Source organism: Harpia harpyja, chromosome 3, assembly GCF_026419915.1.
Source record: "Harpia harpyja isolate bHarHar1 chromosome 3, bHarHar1 primary haplotype, whole genome shotgun sequence".
NCBI classification, from domain to species: domain Eukaryota; kingdom Metazoa; phylum Chordata; class Aves; order Accipitriformes; family Accipitridae; genus Harpia; species Harpia harpyja.
This window is the reverse complement of record NC_068942.1, coordinates 10,591,931-10,610,329: the sequence shown is the minus strand read 5'-3', so window position 1 is coordinate 10,610,329 and position 18,399 is coordinate 10,591,931. Positions and strand designations below refer to the sequence as shown.

At 44.8% G+C, this 18,399-nt stretch overlaps 1 protein-coding gene across 1 annotated transcript in view; it reads right to left on the bottom strand.

Annotated features, from left to right (window-relative positions):
- Positions 1 to 7,671: 7,671 nt before the first annotated feature.
- SCML4 (Scm polycomb group protein like 4) overlaps positions 7,672 to 18,399 on the bottom strand; it is a 46,194-nt gene continuing 35,466 nt past the window's right edge. The window contains exons 6-7 of the mRNA XM_052783738.1: positions 12,892 to 13,037; positions 7,672 to 7,797 (exon numbers count right to left, since the gene is read on the bottom strand). Of these exons, the coding sequence (XP_052639698.1) occupies positions 7,672 to 7,797; positions 12,892 to 13,037 (272 nt within the window). The remainder of the gene's footprint in view (positions 7,798 to 12,891; positions 13,038 to 18,399) is intronic.

The window sequence follows — 18,399 nt, the reverse complement described above, 5'->3', positions numbered from 1 at the left end:
GACTCATGGCTTCACCAAAGGTCAGGTTTAACGATGTTGGGAAGGAGGCAATACAGTTCACCTTCATGGAAGCTTTGCTTTATTTTTCTCAGTGTTCTGCTATTTTCCCCTCACATGGCTGTGGGAAATTTGTGCCATCGACTTCTATCTGTTTTCAGCAGTTATCCGCAACAGGGAAGGAAAACTGCCTCTAGGAAACCCTTCTCCTTAGGTTGTCTCTTTTGCCTCATGAAGTTGTCAACTCTCTAGGGCAGGTTGAGTGTCTTATAGCATGCCCCCACAGTGCCAGACACAATCTCTACGTGTTGTGGCACAAATACTGATAGTGAGTTTTGATAACAGCAGCCAAACATGCTTGTATTTGAACTGTTAGTATTGTCAGAGGGTAGATCAGATACTGATCTCATTTACACTGGTAAAAATGTGGAATAACGCTACTAAATTTACAGCAGGGTCAATGGAAGACTGGAAGTTAGGTTGGCTTCTTGTAAGCTTATAGACTGGTTTCTGAGAGGCATAAAATGAAAAGCCAGTGTATGTCCACCTGCTACAAAGCTATGGCTATAGCTGCTTTCTGAAGTTTTTGTGCCCCAAGAAAAAGAAAAAAAAAGACATTGTTCTTTAAATAGTGACCCTTACCAAGCTGATCAGAAGCCTTCTGGATGCTACAGCACATTAGAAAAGCCATGAAGAAGACAGATAGGTTTTAGAGACAGTCATTTCGTTCCATGGAACCTGGACACATGGATCAATTCACAATACTGCCACTGCAGCAAATGCTCAGGGCCATAAAACACATTACAGATCAGGAAACCATCAGAGTGAGGGATAAAATTAATCACTAATCTTTCACTGGCTAGGATTCACTGCAATTCAGAAGCCCCTTTTCTCCCCTTCTCCTATGTTTCAGCTGAAAGACACTGAAAACTGTGAAACTGCTCCACTCATTCCTGTACTGCTTGGACTTCAGATTTTTCCCATTCCCCACTCTTTTAGAGATCTCTGACAATAGGAAATTGGTTGCCTGTATTTCACGTTCAAAAAGAAAAGGGCAGCATAATACCAGTTTTACATAACACCAAGGGAAAACTCTGGGTAATAAAGACATACTGCTCTATGCAGGGAAAGTTCAACACAAACCTGGAGACAGGGCACAAACTCCCCGGGGACCTCAGTGAAGCCTGGGACTTGCCCATTTTTGAAGCCCATCCTTCCTAGCTGCTGTGCCCTGATCTGATTTAGCTTGCTTTACAGCCTGTCTGTGCAGCCAGGCAAGCCTCTCTGAGCAACATGCACACGCTCACGCACTCGCCTGTCCAGCCTCAAATGCTGCTTTTTGGCAGCTGCCCATAGACCAAGAGGAGCAAGACTCTAGTCAGAGATGGAGTCTCTTCTGAAGTCCTGTGAGCTATTCCTGTCCGATTATGGCACTACCAAGAGACTCAACTGTTTGAAGTATGATGAAGTGCTGTGGATGCTGAAGGAGCCAAAAACTGTGGGTCACTGGGACTGATTTTGAATAGTTTTATTTTTAAATTCCACCTAGGGCTTTGCCTCAGGAACTTGTGGAAATCTCCCAGTGAAGTCATGTTCAAATCAGGGCAAGTTTCTGCCTAGTGGCACGGCTGAAATCCTCAGTGCACAGGCTTTGGTTTGCTGCGAAGTGGAAAACCCAAACCACCCTTCATGAAACTCGTAGCTAAAACACAAAGCTAACTGGAGAAGGTGTCGGGATCAGGTAGAGGTGCAGCTGGAAGAGCTCTCTACCAGGAAGCTAGCAGCTCTCCCGGGAGCAGGGGAGAGGGGGCTGGCCAGCGGCGGCTGTCTCCGCTCTTTGTAAGGGAGGATGAAATAGCTTGTTAGGCTTTAGTTACTATGGGACGTGGCTGAAGCTTGACCTGGTTTATGAGCCAAGCCCTGGTCTTATGAATTCAACAGAAAAACTTACGCGGACCTCAGTGGGACCTGGGTTTGGCCTAACATGCTTTATTTAGCGTCTTGAGCGAGGGAAACATTTTTCTTTAGATTACAGTTGAAAGATTCTTGGGTTTCAGCTTAAGTCTTATGGTGGCAGTGTATTGCACACTCATATTTCTTTCTTTTTCTTCAATAAATCACATTTCTCCTGCACTTAGCCTCTGACCAAAACCTGTCTGCTTGAACTGCAATAAGCCTGGCTGGTCAGCGATGTCTCTGCTGAAAGCAATCCCCTCCAACCACACCATGCATGCACCGGCTGACCTCCGCGCTACCACGTCCCCACCCACCCCTGGAGCTCCAGGCACCTGGTGGGGAGCGGAGGCTCTGGGAGCGAAGGGAGGCAGAGACTGCAAATTCACGTTTGCGTAGCCGTACTTCTGAGGCACGGGGATTTGCTGGAGCTGGGGCCAGAATGAGCAAGTTGTGCTAGAGTCTATCAGATTTGTGAAGTACAGATGTGATAATACCACTGCAACCACAAAAGAATTTACAACAGGAAGCGTTGCAGCTGTTGCTTATTAGCATTAGTACAAATTACACAAAGCAAATTGCTAGCAGACATGTTTCCATAATATTTAACTCATGGCAGTGAATAAAAGTGATTCTTTTTCAAGCAAAATTTTAGATTTCCAAGGGAATCGGTTTCCAATTGTCCATGAAGGGAGCATGGATTAGAGAGCAGCATGCAACTATTGCAAGGCATCAGAGGCAACATGTGCAGCAACTTGCCTGTTTTCTCTGGCGAAGGTGTGCGAATTTGGGACCATATTTCTTTGTGAGAGAAGGAAAATCCGTACGGCTTCATATGACCCAATTACCAGCGACGGGGAGTGATGGTGTGTGGGCCCCATTCTGGAGCTGCCGCAGTAAGGTTCTGCACACAGAAGTGCTTGGAAAGGAAGGGAGGCTCTTGCTGACCTGCCATTTCCTTGAGTTTTTGCCCCCAAAGTGCTTATTATGACTTATTTCCCTAGCAACCTCAAGCCTGTTGATGTGGAAGCAGCCTGCGCCAGCAGAGCAATCCCCTAACACAAGCTCGGGAGGGTGGATTTGGAGACAAAAATCCGCACAGCAACAGACTGAACGTGCAGACTGAAACATCGGGGTGCAATCCCTGAACAACTGACAGCAAAATCCCCCGGACCGAAACCGTGGGCACAACACCTCTCTCCAGCCAAACCAGTTTCAAGGCAGGGTAGCGGTCAGTTTTGGCGCTGCCGTACCTGCCACCCTGTTGCACCAGCCAGTGGCAGGCAGCCCATTCGGGCACCTCCTCTGCCTCCCTTCTTGCTGTATGGGGAAGAGCTGAGTGACCAGCCCTGGGGAGGGAGGCTGTAGTTCAGAGAGGGGGGGTGCCCGAAAAGCATTTAATTTTAAGTAATAAAAAGGGGCCATTTAATTATCGCCTCCCTCTCCGGTGCCAAGGCAGGACCGGTTGCATCCTGGTGGATGTCTGACCCCAGAGATGCTCCTCCACGGGGTGACCTGGGGGGGTCACCGAGGGGTTCCTGGAGGGGCCTGGGGGATCCCCCTCCTGATGTCTTTTTCCAAATAGAAGCCATTCAAGAGAGAGAAAAGAGGAGGAAAAAAAAAAGAAGGCACTAACTAATTAAGTGAAGGTTTTGGGGGGTGTTTGGGGGACGTAATAGCTGACAAATCCATCTCTGTGCTTGCTCGGCCCCCGAAGGGTGCAGCCGGGAAGGGGAGGGCGCTGCACCCCGTGGGTGGGAAGGGGCCGTGGGGTGGCTGTGCCAGGGCAAGAGGAAAGGCCATCCGTGGGTGCCGGAGTCGGGGCCAGGCTTCGGGGCTGCTTCCTCTCTAAAACCGTACACCTGCTCCTGCGCTGTCCTTTCATCCTGCCTTGCCCGAGCCTTACTGGTTGAACCGGAGGACGGCTTGTGCTCCTGCCGCTAATCCAACAGAGGCATCTTTTCATGCCAAAATTGCTGATTATTGCTGGTTTTGCTAGTAATGTTCTACTTAATCTCTCACAGCCATCCTTTCTTTAAGAAGGAAAGAAGTGCAACTCATGAAGACTGCTGACAACCTATAGAAATTCAGCAATCAGTTTAAGGGCAAAAACAGCCCAGAGTGATGCTTTACATGCCAGTCCCAAGGGTGCCTGCCTGCATTAATCATGTTGAGCGAAGCTGCTAACACTGCAAAGGCTGCCGCGCTCTTCAGCCTGCCAGGCAAGACAGTGGGCTCAGAGAGGTGGAGGCATTCCCACAGGCATTTCTTGAAACTCAGCTAGGTCTGGCTGGGGAAGGAGGCGTTTGTTGGTGTGAGAGAAGAGGCTGTGAGAGCGGGTGGGTGGGAAGGCAGCGTGGCTGACCCGTGTCGCAGCAGAGGCTGAGCTGGTCGGCCATGCTAGATGCAAGAAGCTGGTCTGCCTGGGACCACTGGCTCTGTGCTCCTAATGCCTGGCACTTGAGCAAGGGAAGAGCTCTCCCCAAATCCTTAGACTTTGCCTGCTCGCTTCTTTTTTTTTAAAGCGAATGCTCACAATGTATTGAAACTGCCTGAAGCAACCGAAGTGCCTTTTGATCCAGCTATGAGTGCTTAGAAGTAGAAAAGAAGCACATGTATTGCTTTTAAGGGTATGCACATCCACCCACCTGTTGGGAACAGTTCAAAAATACAACTGAGTTGGCTGCAGTCTGAAGCCAGAGCTATGAACAGAATAGCAAGCGAATTTGTACAAGCAATGTCTAAAGCAGCAGCTAATGGAGAAGTGGCTGACATGCATGTTCTGGCTCTTTAGTGCTTGTTCTGAGGAAATGGCCTGACACCCTCGGCACAGCAGAGCTGTTTAACTACCCTCACTGACAAGACTTGAAAGAGAAAAATTAGTTATACTTGCAATATTACTGCAGTAATGTTTGCCTCCTAATTGCCTTTCAGTGAAAAAAAAATATGCAGTGAGGCATTTTTGTTATAAGCGTTACTTACATGTAAAATGAATCCACTAACAGCCTCCCCCATAAAAACCAGAACATTAAATATCATGGCCTGGACAGTCCTGTCATACCTACAAGTGTCATACCGAATGAGATAGCACCACTGACTGTATACATCAGACACATACATGAAAACTATTTCAGCATATTAAATGTAGAAACACCATTGCCACTAAGGAGTCTATAAATATTGCGTTGGTGTTATCAGTCCTCTGAGCTGTAATGTCAGGTGGAGGGAAGAGTGAGACACACAGCTAAATGGGAAGGAATCTTGCTCAGGAAAGTGTGTAGCTGGGGGGGTTCCCCCAGTCTCAGAACAAAATGTGAGGTTACAGATTCTCCAGGAAAATACAATAAAATGCAAAGATCTTGGAACAAAAATGTTCCATTTCCAAAATGTCAAAATGATGTTTTGACATTACCAAAAGCTGTAGTTTCAGTTAAATAGAATTTTACATTAGAAAGTGACATGCTTTTATGAAGAGTTTTGATTTTGACAAAGTGGGATTTTCCAGCATTGAAGCCATCTGATACATTCTAACCAGCTCTGACTACTGATATACTACAGCCAGGTGGGTTTCTAAGTGGAGGAATTAAAATCATCTTTTGAAAAAAAAGAGAGGTTAACTAAATTCAAAATTATGGGGGGGGGGGGAAGAAAAAGATTGTTTGAGGACTCTCTGAAGGTGACATTACTAATACAGTAAGATTTTTACATATTTGGGGGATTGTTGTGGGGAAGAGATCCATTTATTAAAAGATGTAAGAGTGAAAAATGACCTGTACAGGTTTGGTGTTGATGTGAAGTCACCTCTGCCTCAACCAGACAGCTGGCTGAACAGATTTCCATTCTCTACACCATGGGCACAAAGTGATGCGGGTGGTTGTTACCTTCCAAGCATCGGCACGTTTAGGGTTCAGTATATTACATCACTGGATAGTATACAACTTTTCATTTAACACACTTATTCAGCTATTCCTACTAAAAGTGTTTCAGCATGCAGACAGGATTTGCTGAAAGCTGGTCAGTCCTGTAAAGATCCAATCCTGCAAACGTATGCAGACAACTTTTTTAATTTGGGGGAGTAGTCCCCAAGAGTTTAGTGAAAGTCTTGTGGGATATGGTTTCTCATATTGTTAAGGATTTTCAGGATTAGGTCTTGAACTAGTATCTTTTTGTAGGAGTTGTAGTCTAGCAATGTGCACCAAGTTGAATTTTACTCCATGAGGTATTTTTGGTATTATTCTGTTCTTCATAAACAGGGTCAGACAGTATGACGTCTTGCATATTATCAGGACCCCATTTCTCAATTCAGTTGAGGCTAGCTTTAAAATAACCTGCATGACTTACAAACACATGCTACCACTCCTTGTCACGCACTAAGGGTTTAAACTGTATGGATGTGTCCCTTTATCATCCTCCTTTGTGAAGGATGAAAATGAGGGCATACCCATGCCACAAATTACCTCCTCAGCCTGAGACCTGTCCTCTCCCACCTGGCGATGTGGAATATTAATGAGCACTTTTTGGATTTGTGTAAGAGGCAGAAGAGCATTATTTTTAATCCACTTGAGACAGTAAAGCCTGGCACATCTGCATATGTGCTGAAAGCTGCAGCGCAATCAGGAACCAACCCTACAGCGTCCACCCTGGACCTGACCATCGTCGCAAAGTGCAGAGATGTGCCCTGCATTGATAGCTCCACCTGGGGAATGCTTCCACCCAGCTCCCTCGCTTTTTAAAAATGCAGACAAAACCAAAACCAGAAATTCTGCTTTTTCTTAGAGTGCCACAAACTGTACGCCAGACAGAAATGGCTCAGGGAAGGGAGGGAAGGGAGCCGACAGCTGAGCACGCCAGACACCGTGGGAGCCATCCACCCCCTCTTCGGCATAACGGGAAACATCCTGTCAGAAACACTCTCCGCATTTGGGCTTTTCTTGAATTAATTATCCGTAAACGGTGACGGGCTTATCCTGCTGGGAGCCTGCGATTCCTTGTCGGTGTTCATAGATGTGCTCGATAGGAGAGTCGTGATGGTCAAAGCTCATCAGAAAGAAAGCACCATGGCATCAGAACTCCAGCCTCAAGTATATTAGGGCTGCTCCCTCTAGTGGGAAAAAGTACTTTAGCTGCAACACCCCCCCGCTTTTTCCCCCCTATTTCCTTTTTTTTTTTTTAACTTTCTCCCCCCCCCCTTTTTTTAAACTGAAGAATTCAAGTTTTCCAGATAGTGCAAGACATGGGGCAGTTCCCATCAGACAACAGGTGACCAAACGCCACGCTTTTCCGACCCTTGAGCAGCGGTGGTGGAGCTGGAGCCCACCCAGCTGATGCAGGTCAGCGGTTACTCCTCCGAGGTGGACCCGTGGGAAGTGAGAGACTCTTGGTTAGTCTTCCAGCAGTCCTCAGCATATGCTGTAGCTGTGTTTGGTTTTGATTTCCCACTTCTGATTACAAAAATAGGACTTACTATAATCATAATAATACTAATGATAAAAAATAATTATTGTAATTATATACTTTTTGGCAAATCATTAACACAAAACAGCCCAAAAGACCCCATTGGATTAAAAAAAGGTGACAATGCACAAATGTTAAAAAAGACAAAGTCTTTGTTAAAAAAGAAGGAAAAACAATCTGCAAATGAATGCATTTCTGTAAGGCAACATGTTACCTTTAGTTTTCTGTCCAGATTTAGGTCAGGTTCTGTTGTTGTTCAAGAAATTGTTAGAACTTGGCTTGCTTGAGCTTATCAATGTGGTAACACAGTTTCAGCGCAGGTCCCAGTTTCAGCCCCAGGTATTTCATGATCATGTCACTTTTCAGCAGCAACAAAGCATTGCCATCAATCTCCTGGTTTCAAAAGAGAGAAAGAGAATCAAAATGTGTCAACCCCCTCCCAGTGCTGCATCCTGACACATTAAACAAGGTGAATCAGAAATAGCATGTCTTTTAGCGTAGAGCTAGCTGAAATGTCATGCATTTTGAAATCCCATTTAAAAAAATTGAAATCTGAGGTATGATAGAAGGAAACTCTAAAGGAGAAGTTAATCAAATAGTATGTTTTATACTTCAGGAACTATAAGATCTGTGTAGGTTTTCAATTATTTTGCAATTAAAACACGAGGATTATTTAAAAAAATCGGGGTTGCTCTAAGCCAGTCAGCCTTGAGAGAAAGGAGTGAGAGTAATGGAGAGAGAGAGGGATGTGGCTTCACAAACTGCTGATAGCACACCTCTGAATCTCAGTTCCATCTTTGTCCCTGGCTATCTGCATGTTTCACATATCTCCAGTACACATATTCAGTGAGAGAGAGAGATATATATATGTTTCTTTTTCTTAAATTGAAGATTGTAGTAACTTTCTTATTTCATTGCATTTATTAAGAAAATTTGTTCAAATTTAATTTAACCCTCACGTAAGTGGAAGAAATTGCCACCAAGTTCAGTTGTTTATCCCAGACCTATTGGCTTGAAAACCTTTTGGAATTACGAAGTGCTGTACTGAGCACAAGGTAGCTTGGGTGCACAGAGAAACAGACTCTTTTACTATGGACTGTAAAACACAGACTCTTGCAACTGTCCTTGCTTGGATCCTAAGCTTGTCTGGTGTTTCCTGACTGTATTAGCAGATCTGCTAAAAAATACTACCCCTCCCCAAGGCCTCCACCACACTTACATACTTGGACCATCAGAGCTAAAACATAACTAGTGCTATGGGTGTGAGCATACCTATACACATATACACACACACACACTAATGCTGTATATATTGTATTCTATGATTTTGATGGTCAGATGTTTCTTCTGTGATCCGTTACCTACTAATTAAGCAATACTATGGATTCTAATTTGCCCTGATCATTATTATTCCATTTAGTAGGTGATTTAGCTGATGAGCAGTTAAGGTCACTTTCTGATTAACTCAATTAATTAATGCTCTTCATTTTGCAACCCCCACTCTATCCATAATAGAAACTCTTTTCACCCTCCCCCTCTCCTTCCCATTATTTTAAGGAAGATAAGGGAAAGTAAGAATAAATATTACATGTAATTAAAATTTGCATAAGAAAGAAAAACAAACTCCTGGAACTGTGATGCCATAGGGTAAAAACACTGTCAAGGGTTTGGTGTGGAGGCAGCTGTTTCTAAATGTTGAGTTCAGCATTTTATTATTTCCTTTATTATTATTGTGTGGGGGTCAAAATTAAACTCCATGACAAGAGTATGCCAGAGGGAGCATTCATATCCAATTAAATATCCGGTATTTGCCATGTCCCTGTGCAGATGTTGGCTTGACTTCTCTACAGTACTACTATGTCAGCTCTTTTAAAAAATAATTTAAAAAAGGATTCTATAGCATGGTCCCCAAGTCTGCAAAAGTCCCACCAGAAGATCTTGAATCAGATCTGGAGCTGGTAAAATTCAGTGCCATCAGTGCAATTCGCTTGTTTCACATGAGTTGAGATCAGGCCCACTGCAAGTTAGAATATTGCAGGAGAACATTGCCGTGTTCCTGCAGGGGGATGTGAGCAGCAAATGTATGAGCTGCAAGGTCATGATATTGTGGGTATAAACATACAGCTTCCACCTGCAAGTATGGGTATTACTCTGTTTGTGCTGGCTTCTTGCAGCACTTACTCTGAGGATACTGTTCAAAAAGCAGAGTAGCCCCTAAACAAGCCCTGTGCCATGGAAAAAAAGAATTGCACCTGGTGGTGGACATCCCCCAGGATGAGGCTTTTAATGAGAAAGATGAAAGTCCCCATCTTCATGGGTGTTTAAGCACATAATTCTGAGTAAAATCAAAGACTTCAGGATCTATATCCTGCTTGGTATATATATCTCCCTTCTTTTGTATTCTGCAGTCTTGTGAACAAGACACCAACCCTGGTAAAGCCACCACCTGCGACAGGAGTGCAGCAAGTGGCAGCTCAGTGGTCAGTGCTTAAACACTCGAGATGAAAGTCTAGAGAAAGATGCATGCTCACAAGTCTGATGTCTAGCACTGGCGGAGACAGGTTGCTATTTGAATAAATTGGATTAATTATGTCAAAGGTTTTTGTCTCCTTCATACATGCATTTGCCAATCACTGGCTATAATTAAACGGTCAGACCATAACGTTTCTTCGATCCCTTCCAGCTTGAGTTTTCTACATGCTAATTCCCCGTGTAAGTCTTTCCCCTCCTCCATTTCCCTTCCCCCAGTCTTTCTACCAAGTCTTTCTTGCTGAGAGCTCTGCAGTGCATGGGGCAGTGCTGCTACAAGGTCCCTGCCAGGCTGACAGCTCCTTTGCATGAGGCCAAAAGATCTATCATCAGCTACGGGCTCGGCTCTCCTTGGCACACAGTCCTGCTGAGGGAGCGGGGAACAGCAGAGAGGAGGTAGTAGGCAGTTTCACAGTCTTTGGTGGACACTCTCAGGAGCTGCCTGTGACAGAGCTCCTTGGGTGTCTTGGCAAGAAGAAAAGCTTCTGCTTCTCGTGTGCAGAGCAGAGACAGAGCCAGGTCATCCTGCAACACCTATTGCAGCAGTGGAGGATAAGGGCTGCAGCTCCTTACTGCATGCTGGGAGAGCTGGCGCCGGGGACTGCGGTCAACACCCAAATGGGTTAATATAGCAGTGGGAGAGCACACCGCCCACATGCAGGATACCCCCCCCAGCCTTTTCTTCCTGGTGGTCCCACCACCCTGTCCCTCCCAGTGTCATAGCTCAGATGAGCTGATTGCCAATGCAACGATTTCAGGTGATAGCTGGGCCTTGTCAATGACAGTAAGTGCTTCTAAGTAAATTATGCACCTGCTTCATAGAAACATTGAACATACAAGAAGATATGGCTGAGGTTAATGGACTAATCACTTGTCTCTCACCCCTGGGGTCTCCGTGCTAATCCAGATGAGATTTGAAGGCTGAAAAATTGCAGGGACATATATAACTCAAAGGCGTAATTGAATTGAGTTGTGTTGTAATCTTACCCAGGTTCTCACACCTATGGCATATTTTACAAGGAAACCAATGATAAGTAGAGCCCATGGGTGCTGGGTGTTCAACAAAGGATGACAGGGACAGTCTTTAGTGGCAATTTAGCTTGGTCTCTTTGGTCACAGAGCAGCTGTAGTATCGTGGCATGCTCCAGTGGAGCTGGCCCATGACTGCCTGGAACGTGTCACTGCCCTGTTGCTAGATAAAAGCACATTGTGCCATCCTTTGCTACAAGCGGAAACTAGACAAAAACGGTGCTTTTGCACTGTCCATATTTACAAGATGAACTTTAAACATTTCTTTTCTTTGGGATGTACCTGTATGCCTCAGACCATGGCAATTCTCTCTCCCTTGCATGAAGAGTTTTCTCTTGATGCACAGCCCCTTCTGAGAGTCTCAAAAACTTATGCTAAAGAAAGTTCCTTTAAATCTAAAGTGGTTTGTTTATCTGCCTGGTTACCCACATGGCCAATGTGGGCCATGTTTTCGTTATCAGCTTATAAGGCAGATCTGACTTCTCTGCAGAAGACAGGGAAAGTAGGCTGGCAGCTGTCCTGTAATTGCAGATTTGGTCCTAGCACCAGTGTGCCTGCTCTGTTCTCAACCCAGCGGCCTGTCTGCAGAATGGCAGATGGCCTCAATACCTGCCTAGGGTGAGCAGACACCAAGGCCTGTGTTCATTTTCATCTGCTCCTCAGCCACCTCCTCTCCTCAGTATCTGGAAACCCTGCATCCAAGGTGTAGCTGGAAGTCTATCAGTTGTCTCTCTCAGCTCTTGTCTGCAGCCCCACATTCCCACCCATCCCTGCTGGCACATGGGCAAGGAGTGGGACCTGGTGATCAAGCCCTCTTCCTTGCTTTGCAGCCCAAGGTGCTGTTCAGGAGTCAGGGCTGGGGAGCTCTTCTCGCTTAGACGTTGGTCCAGGCACTTACATCCAAAGATATGACCTCCAGCTGAACACAAGCAAGTCACTTTTAGGGTAAAATCCATTTTCACAGACAGTCTGAATTGATCAAGGAGAGATGGAGGAGGAGGAGGAGGCTGAAGATGCCATTAGATGCATTGGTGCCAACTCCATATACAGCAGCAGAACAAGAAACTCCAGATCAGATGTGTGTTTACAGTCTTCCCCTTTACTAATTAAGGATAATATAATTTCTACCACTGGAGATTGCCTAGCAAAAGCAACTATCATTTCTCCCGTGAGTCAGCAGGTCTGTTAAATTTGGTTATGTAGTTACATAAATCTGAGGGGAAAAAGATGAAAAGCTTGGCTGTTTTGGGTTTCTCCTGTTAAACATCTAGAGACACATAAAAATGCTCTTCAGAGAAGAATCATAGGTATCCTGGGAAAAAATTGTTGTTGAGATGAGGCTTTTTTGTGCCAATCTGACAATGAAAAATGAGCACCAGATCCTCAGTGCTTTCTCTTAGGCTTGGCATAGAAACAATTTATGCTGGCATGGTTGGGAACAAAGAGTGAGCATTTTCTAAAGACATTGTTAGGGTCTCCCCATTGAAGGATAAATAGAATAGAATAGAATAGAATAGAACAGAACAGAACAGACTAGACTATTTCAGTTGGAAGGGACCTACAATGATCATCTAGTCCAACTACCTGACCACTTCAGGGCTGACCAAAAGTTAAAGCAGGTTATTAAGGGCATTATCCAAAAGCCTTCTAAACACTGACAGGCTTGGGGCATCGACCACCTCTCCAGTAAGCCTGTTCCAGTCTTTGACCACCTTCTTGAGTGGCAAGTGAACATTTCTTCAGCCCAAACCCCCCAGCAGTGCTGAACTCCTTGCAGGGCCCTGTGTTCAGCCTGGCTGAGCACGAACACTGCCTATAGCAGTCAAAGGCAGCTGAGGGGGGGGTGTGATGTGTACTGGCTATCTCTTGGGGCTGCCCATGCACTTGGCTTAAATTACTCAGAAGCAGTAAGGGCAGACTTCTACATACGTGTTTTCTGAAGAGCTCCACGTGGGGACCTAAAGCGTGAGGGTCTGCATCCTTCACAAACCAAACCACGTCATCCACCGTCCAGGTCAAAGGATTCTTGCTTGATGGCCGAGCCGCGTCTTGTTGTTCTGGTGAAGGACTTGAGGCTATCGGTACAAAAAAGCCCACAACAGCGCATTACAATGGCATGCAGTGGTTTCCTTGGTTTGTGAGCTTGCAGGGGTACGGCAGCCTCACTGCGGCGTTGGACGCTGGATCTGTGTGTGCAAATATCAGCCTGAGGTCGTGGGGTGGGGAGACAAGGGGACTTGGAGCAGTTTCCGATCTGACTGCTTATCGGGAGGCATGATCCCAGCTGGTGAATTGCGTTAAAAAACATGAAACCCTCAGGTTCCTGCTGGGGAAGGAAAAATGTGCCAGCTGCCAGGCTCTTAATCCGAGCTGCCCCTGCTGTCTGATCTGCAAGCAGCGGGGATCTTGGCTCAAGAAGACACCACCCTCCCACCTGGAGAGAAAGCGCTTCAGCACTAAACAAAGGAGTTTGCCATTGAATGTGAAGGCTAGAGGGTAAAATTAGGATTTAGCAAATAGGGTTTTTTTCTTTGCATTCAAATATTCAGACTTATCTTAGAGCTTAAAGGAAGGTTTCTAGTCCATATCCTCCTAATCTTAGGCTCTCACAAAGCTGATGGTCCCCACTGAATGCCTATTTGGAAAGCTACTAAAACACGCAAAGATGAACATTGCACGTGTGACTTTTTAATGGTATAAGCCCGGGATGATTTAAGGTCACTTTGGCTTGCTGTAGCTTTAAATCAAGTGAATAAAGGCACATTGGAATGAAAGTGCATTTATGTTTTTATTCTTAGTCTCTGCAGAATTATAAATCTCAGCCTACACGTGAATATAATTTGTACCCCCACTAATGCTGTTTCACTATTACAAGAACTACATTATGCTAGGTTACAGGAAAGCTGTTTAAATTTGTTTATATCCACACCAAGCAAACTTTGCATTAGCAGGTGGCAGCACACAGATGTCTAAAATGTTACTTGCCCAGACCTGCTCATCTCTTTCTGTTAAGGCCCAGTTTTTAATGAGAGAGGTGCAAATGGCAAGCAAGCAGACACTACAGAAGACAAAAAAGGAAACAGAAGAATGCTAGTAGAGAGAGACCACAGATCCTAAACTGGAACCTGGAGAAGCCCCAAGTAGCCAAGAGGGCAATCAGACCTGCTGAGGAGAGAAGGGCTGAGCTCTCCAGAGAAATACTGAGCCTATAGAGACAGATGAAATGTATGAGAATCCCCATGCGTGACTCAAAACACGATCCTAATTCATGTGAGCAAATGCAGTGGGCTGGGTTTGTGGCTTGTGTAGATTGTCATTCCATTGACTTCAATAGAGCTGTGCTGATTTATATTAGCTCAGGCTCTGCCCATATATGCCCAATAACGGCTTTATGCGCGTATTGGTCATTATTTTCTTGCCGCCATGCTCATCTTATTGTATAATGTAATGAGGGATATTTTGCAGTTACAAAGGATGAACTCCAGAAAGCAGCAGTGCTATGAATGTGCAAATCTGGTCGATGGGCTTCATAATGGGATGTGATGTAAATATCATGATAATTACACTCTCATTTGCTAAGTCACTGTTCTGGATATAAAGGACAAGGAATAGCCGCAGGTCTTCTTAATTAGACAGCGAGGATTGGTGTTCGTATGGACTCAGGCAACCCTGGGCTCCACTCACAGAATAAGTGCAATAGACAACGGTACAGACACCATCTGGAGCCTTTGGCGTGAAATGATGAAGACAAAGAGTGCAAAACGAGCAGGGTAATCTTGGCCAACCCCTGGATCATCAGTAACATCAAGTAACTTTGTCAGGGACAAGTGGGAGAACTGAGACTTGTCTTGGAGGCAGAGGGGCGAGTATTTCTCATCTACCTGATCTGCCAATGATCTGGATGCCAGTTGATGTGCGGAGATATTGGGCACCTTGGCACCTCAAACCAAAGGTCAGGGAGAAAACCAGGCTTTCGCAAACCAGCCGGAAAATAGAGGGGGGAGAGAAAGGTTTGGCCATGCCCAAAGGATTGCAGAAGTTTCTATGTTACTGTCATAATGTGGTCCAGGGAGATGTGCCACTACTGAGGATCACATTTTTTCCCTTAGTTTGTATGAATGTAAGGAAAGCCCAGGGGGCTTAGCCTGGAATTCACAACGGGCACAGAGAGAGCAGCCCCCAGCCCAGTGACTCCAGCCTGCAACCCGCTGCTTCCAGAAATGCCAGGAAAGGGCAAAGGGGAACAGAGAGCCCCAAGAGCAGTCGGGAGCCTTCACAGGTATTGGAAATATTTGTAATGAAAGGAAGGGGGATGAGAACAAAAGGTTGAAATGACAGGGGAATTCTATTCATTCCTTCGCAATCTAGCAATCAATAGCATAAATCTGATTTTTTAAAGACAAATATATAAATGACCTTTCTAAAGAGACACATGGCTAGAACTCTTCCGGGCCCTAGCAGGTGAAGATAACCCTTTCAAATCCCTACCTGAGGTATAATATAATAATAAAAAACAAGAATTATTTGTAGATACTAATTCTTCAAAGATTGTTTCCTCTTTATTTACCTACCTAGAGTCAAGTCCTGGATTCTTTGCTGCTTCTTCATGAATTAAGATGTGTTATTTTACTTGTGTGTAAGGGGCTACCTTTAAATGTTGGTAAAACTGGGATACCACCAGCTTGCAGACAAATATCTGGAACACAGTTTGTAGCTGGTGAGTCTGAAAACAATCTGTTTTTCCATATACCTTTAAAATGTATTTTGTTGTTTAATTTACTCTTGCTTTTTAACATCGTAGTTCACGCATTTAAGTGTAATCTCTCCGTTTACAAAAGAAAATAAATCATTTCATGTCTACACAAAGGCATGGGGTTTGTTCCAATAGCATCACTTTGCTGAAAGATTATATTAAGCACAAAAGTGTTTGATGGCAGCAGGGCAAGTACTATACATTTTTTCTTATCTGAAGGTATTCACACTTAACCTAAGAATTAGATAAATGAAGAAGTCTCATGTCTCCCGGGTATCCTATGCCATCCTGTCATCAGAATTAATCAAGATGATAATGAATACTCAGATTACAAAGAGATGGGAGTGCTCGCGACCAATAATTATTTTTAGAGATCGTAATCTAGGTCAAATCCAATTTCCTGTTTTTGACAGGTGGCAAAAATTTGTCAAATTAATGGAATGGGATATGGAAATTTAGGTAATCAGATGGAAGCACTTCCCCCTCTTGCCTGAAGCAGTGTTGGGGAAGGAGAGTGAAGAGATTCATCTGCAGAGGAAGGTCTTGGGGCATCCCAGTCGAGACCATTGCCTGCGCAGAAATGGCTGGAGACACGGGGTCAGTGGCCAAAGCTCTGTGAAGCTGACAGAAAGATATGGCCTGACTTGGTCTGAGCTCTCACCCCACGCAGGCTATTCTCTGCTCCCCACCTCTGGCGTCAGGACCTTCCTGAGAAGGAGGATGGAGAGAGAGAAAGCCAACAGCCAAACACTGCAGAGGCATGACAAAGAAATCCGATGCTAAAATGGAGTTAAACCTGCGAAAGAAGGAAAGATAAACAGCAGACTCCCTAAATATGTTCTTGGCAAACATACAGAGCCCAGAGGGAGTACGGTCATTGATAGATAAGAGTGGAAAGGGAGTGACAGATGAACTTTAATATTGCTGCAGGCCTAAATGATTTCTTTGCCTCAAGGGAAGGGGGTGGGAATGAAATTTTAAAAGGTTCTCTCTGACTGCACTGGAGCAGATAATAAGGAGCAGCAGATCTACTGAAACTAAGCAGAAGTAGCAGACCCTGAAAGGTGCAGAGAAATGGGAATTATTTTAAAAAACAAGCACCTCCCACTATAAGCAAGGACAGGAGGAATGCTTTGTAGAAGACACTTTTCTAAAAGTCTAGGGCACACCAAGCAGGAGAAGAGGAAAGGCATCAGAAGAGCAGGCATGTGGGAGAACACAATTACAGGATATTTATGGGCACGGGGGGGTTGACGAGCCACAGTCAGCAGAGAGCTCTGCGAAGAAGATTGGGCTTAGCACGTCGATTTACACTGGCAGGCGCCTGCAGGAGATACCGTGCACCACCTGGCTGGTGGCCTCAGCCCCGTGGCATGGCAGAGCAGAGTCCTCGTCCCACCAGTGCAGCGGCTGCTCCCACTCCCGGCACAGCACACACCGCATCGGGATGCAACATCGCGGGTGCTCCTCTGCCCCCTGCAAGAGCAGCCCAGCCTCCAGCTGCATGAGATGTGGCCATGGGCTGGCATTAAATATTTATTTGGGCTTTTCTTGCTTTGTCTCTCTTTTGAAGGGAAGAAAAAAAAGGCAGCTCACTGAAAGCATCGAAACTGTAAATGTCCTCAAAAATTAACAGGCAGGCTGTGTTTGCGTGCTGGTACCCAGCGCTGAATCCCACAATGCCATCAGCAGCTCCTTTGCCACTGCCTTAGGGAGGTGCTGGATCTGGCCCCCACAAGGTGCTTGCAGCATTATTTTGGAAAAAGAGAAACTTCAAACCCTGTGCCCCCAAATATTTTCAGGAAATAAATGTATTAGCAAGCAGGATTGCCTCTTTAACAAAGGCCCTCAGGTGATAATAATTAGCGCTAATATTGGATAATAAAATCTACATAAAAATAACAAGCTACAGGGCAAGGTTAAGGTTATTATGTTGTGGTTGAACACGCAATTCTTCATACTTGGAATAAAGGCTTTGTTTGTTATGTAAGCAGGCTTGGAAAGGTTTATGATGTCCTTGACTATTCCTTCACTGATTTAAGAGCTTCAATTTGGCAAATGATGACAGGAAAGCGCATGTTTATCTGTTAGCAGCCCCAACTGGCTTTTTGAAATGAGATTTTTTGGTTTGTTTTGTTTTGGAATTTTTTAGCATAATCATGGAGAATTAGGCATCAAGCTTCCAATCGCATTAATGAGAGCTTTGAGGTTTAATCTCATCCATTCCGCTTGAAAGACATGTTCTGCTATGCACTGAGATATGTTTTATGGTTATGGTTTTTTCCATGATATTTGCCCACCATGATAAATAAAGCAAGCTATTTTTCAAAACTATCCATAAATAAAGAGGATTGGTTTGAGGTTTCAGAGAGAAATTCTTCCTCTTTTTAATGAGTCCTGCCCATCCCTGCCTTGTAAGTATGCAAACTGAGGAGGCTAAGAACAGAGACTGGCATGCACCACTTTCTTACTCATCTTTGCTCACTTATGAGTCAGCAGCATATAAATTATCCCTAGAAAGAGGGAAGACACACGCAGAAGGATCGTAGTGAAAGCACAGATTCCAAAGACCTTTGCAAGAGAGATCTTGCAGAGACAATAATCAAACTCTTCTGTGGCTGCACTAAGGCAATTGCAGAAAGGTGTGTATTTTAAAAGTCTGGGATTGCCAGTAAAAGTGGAAG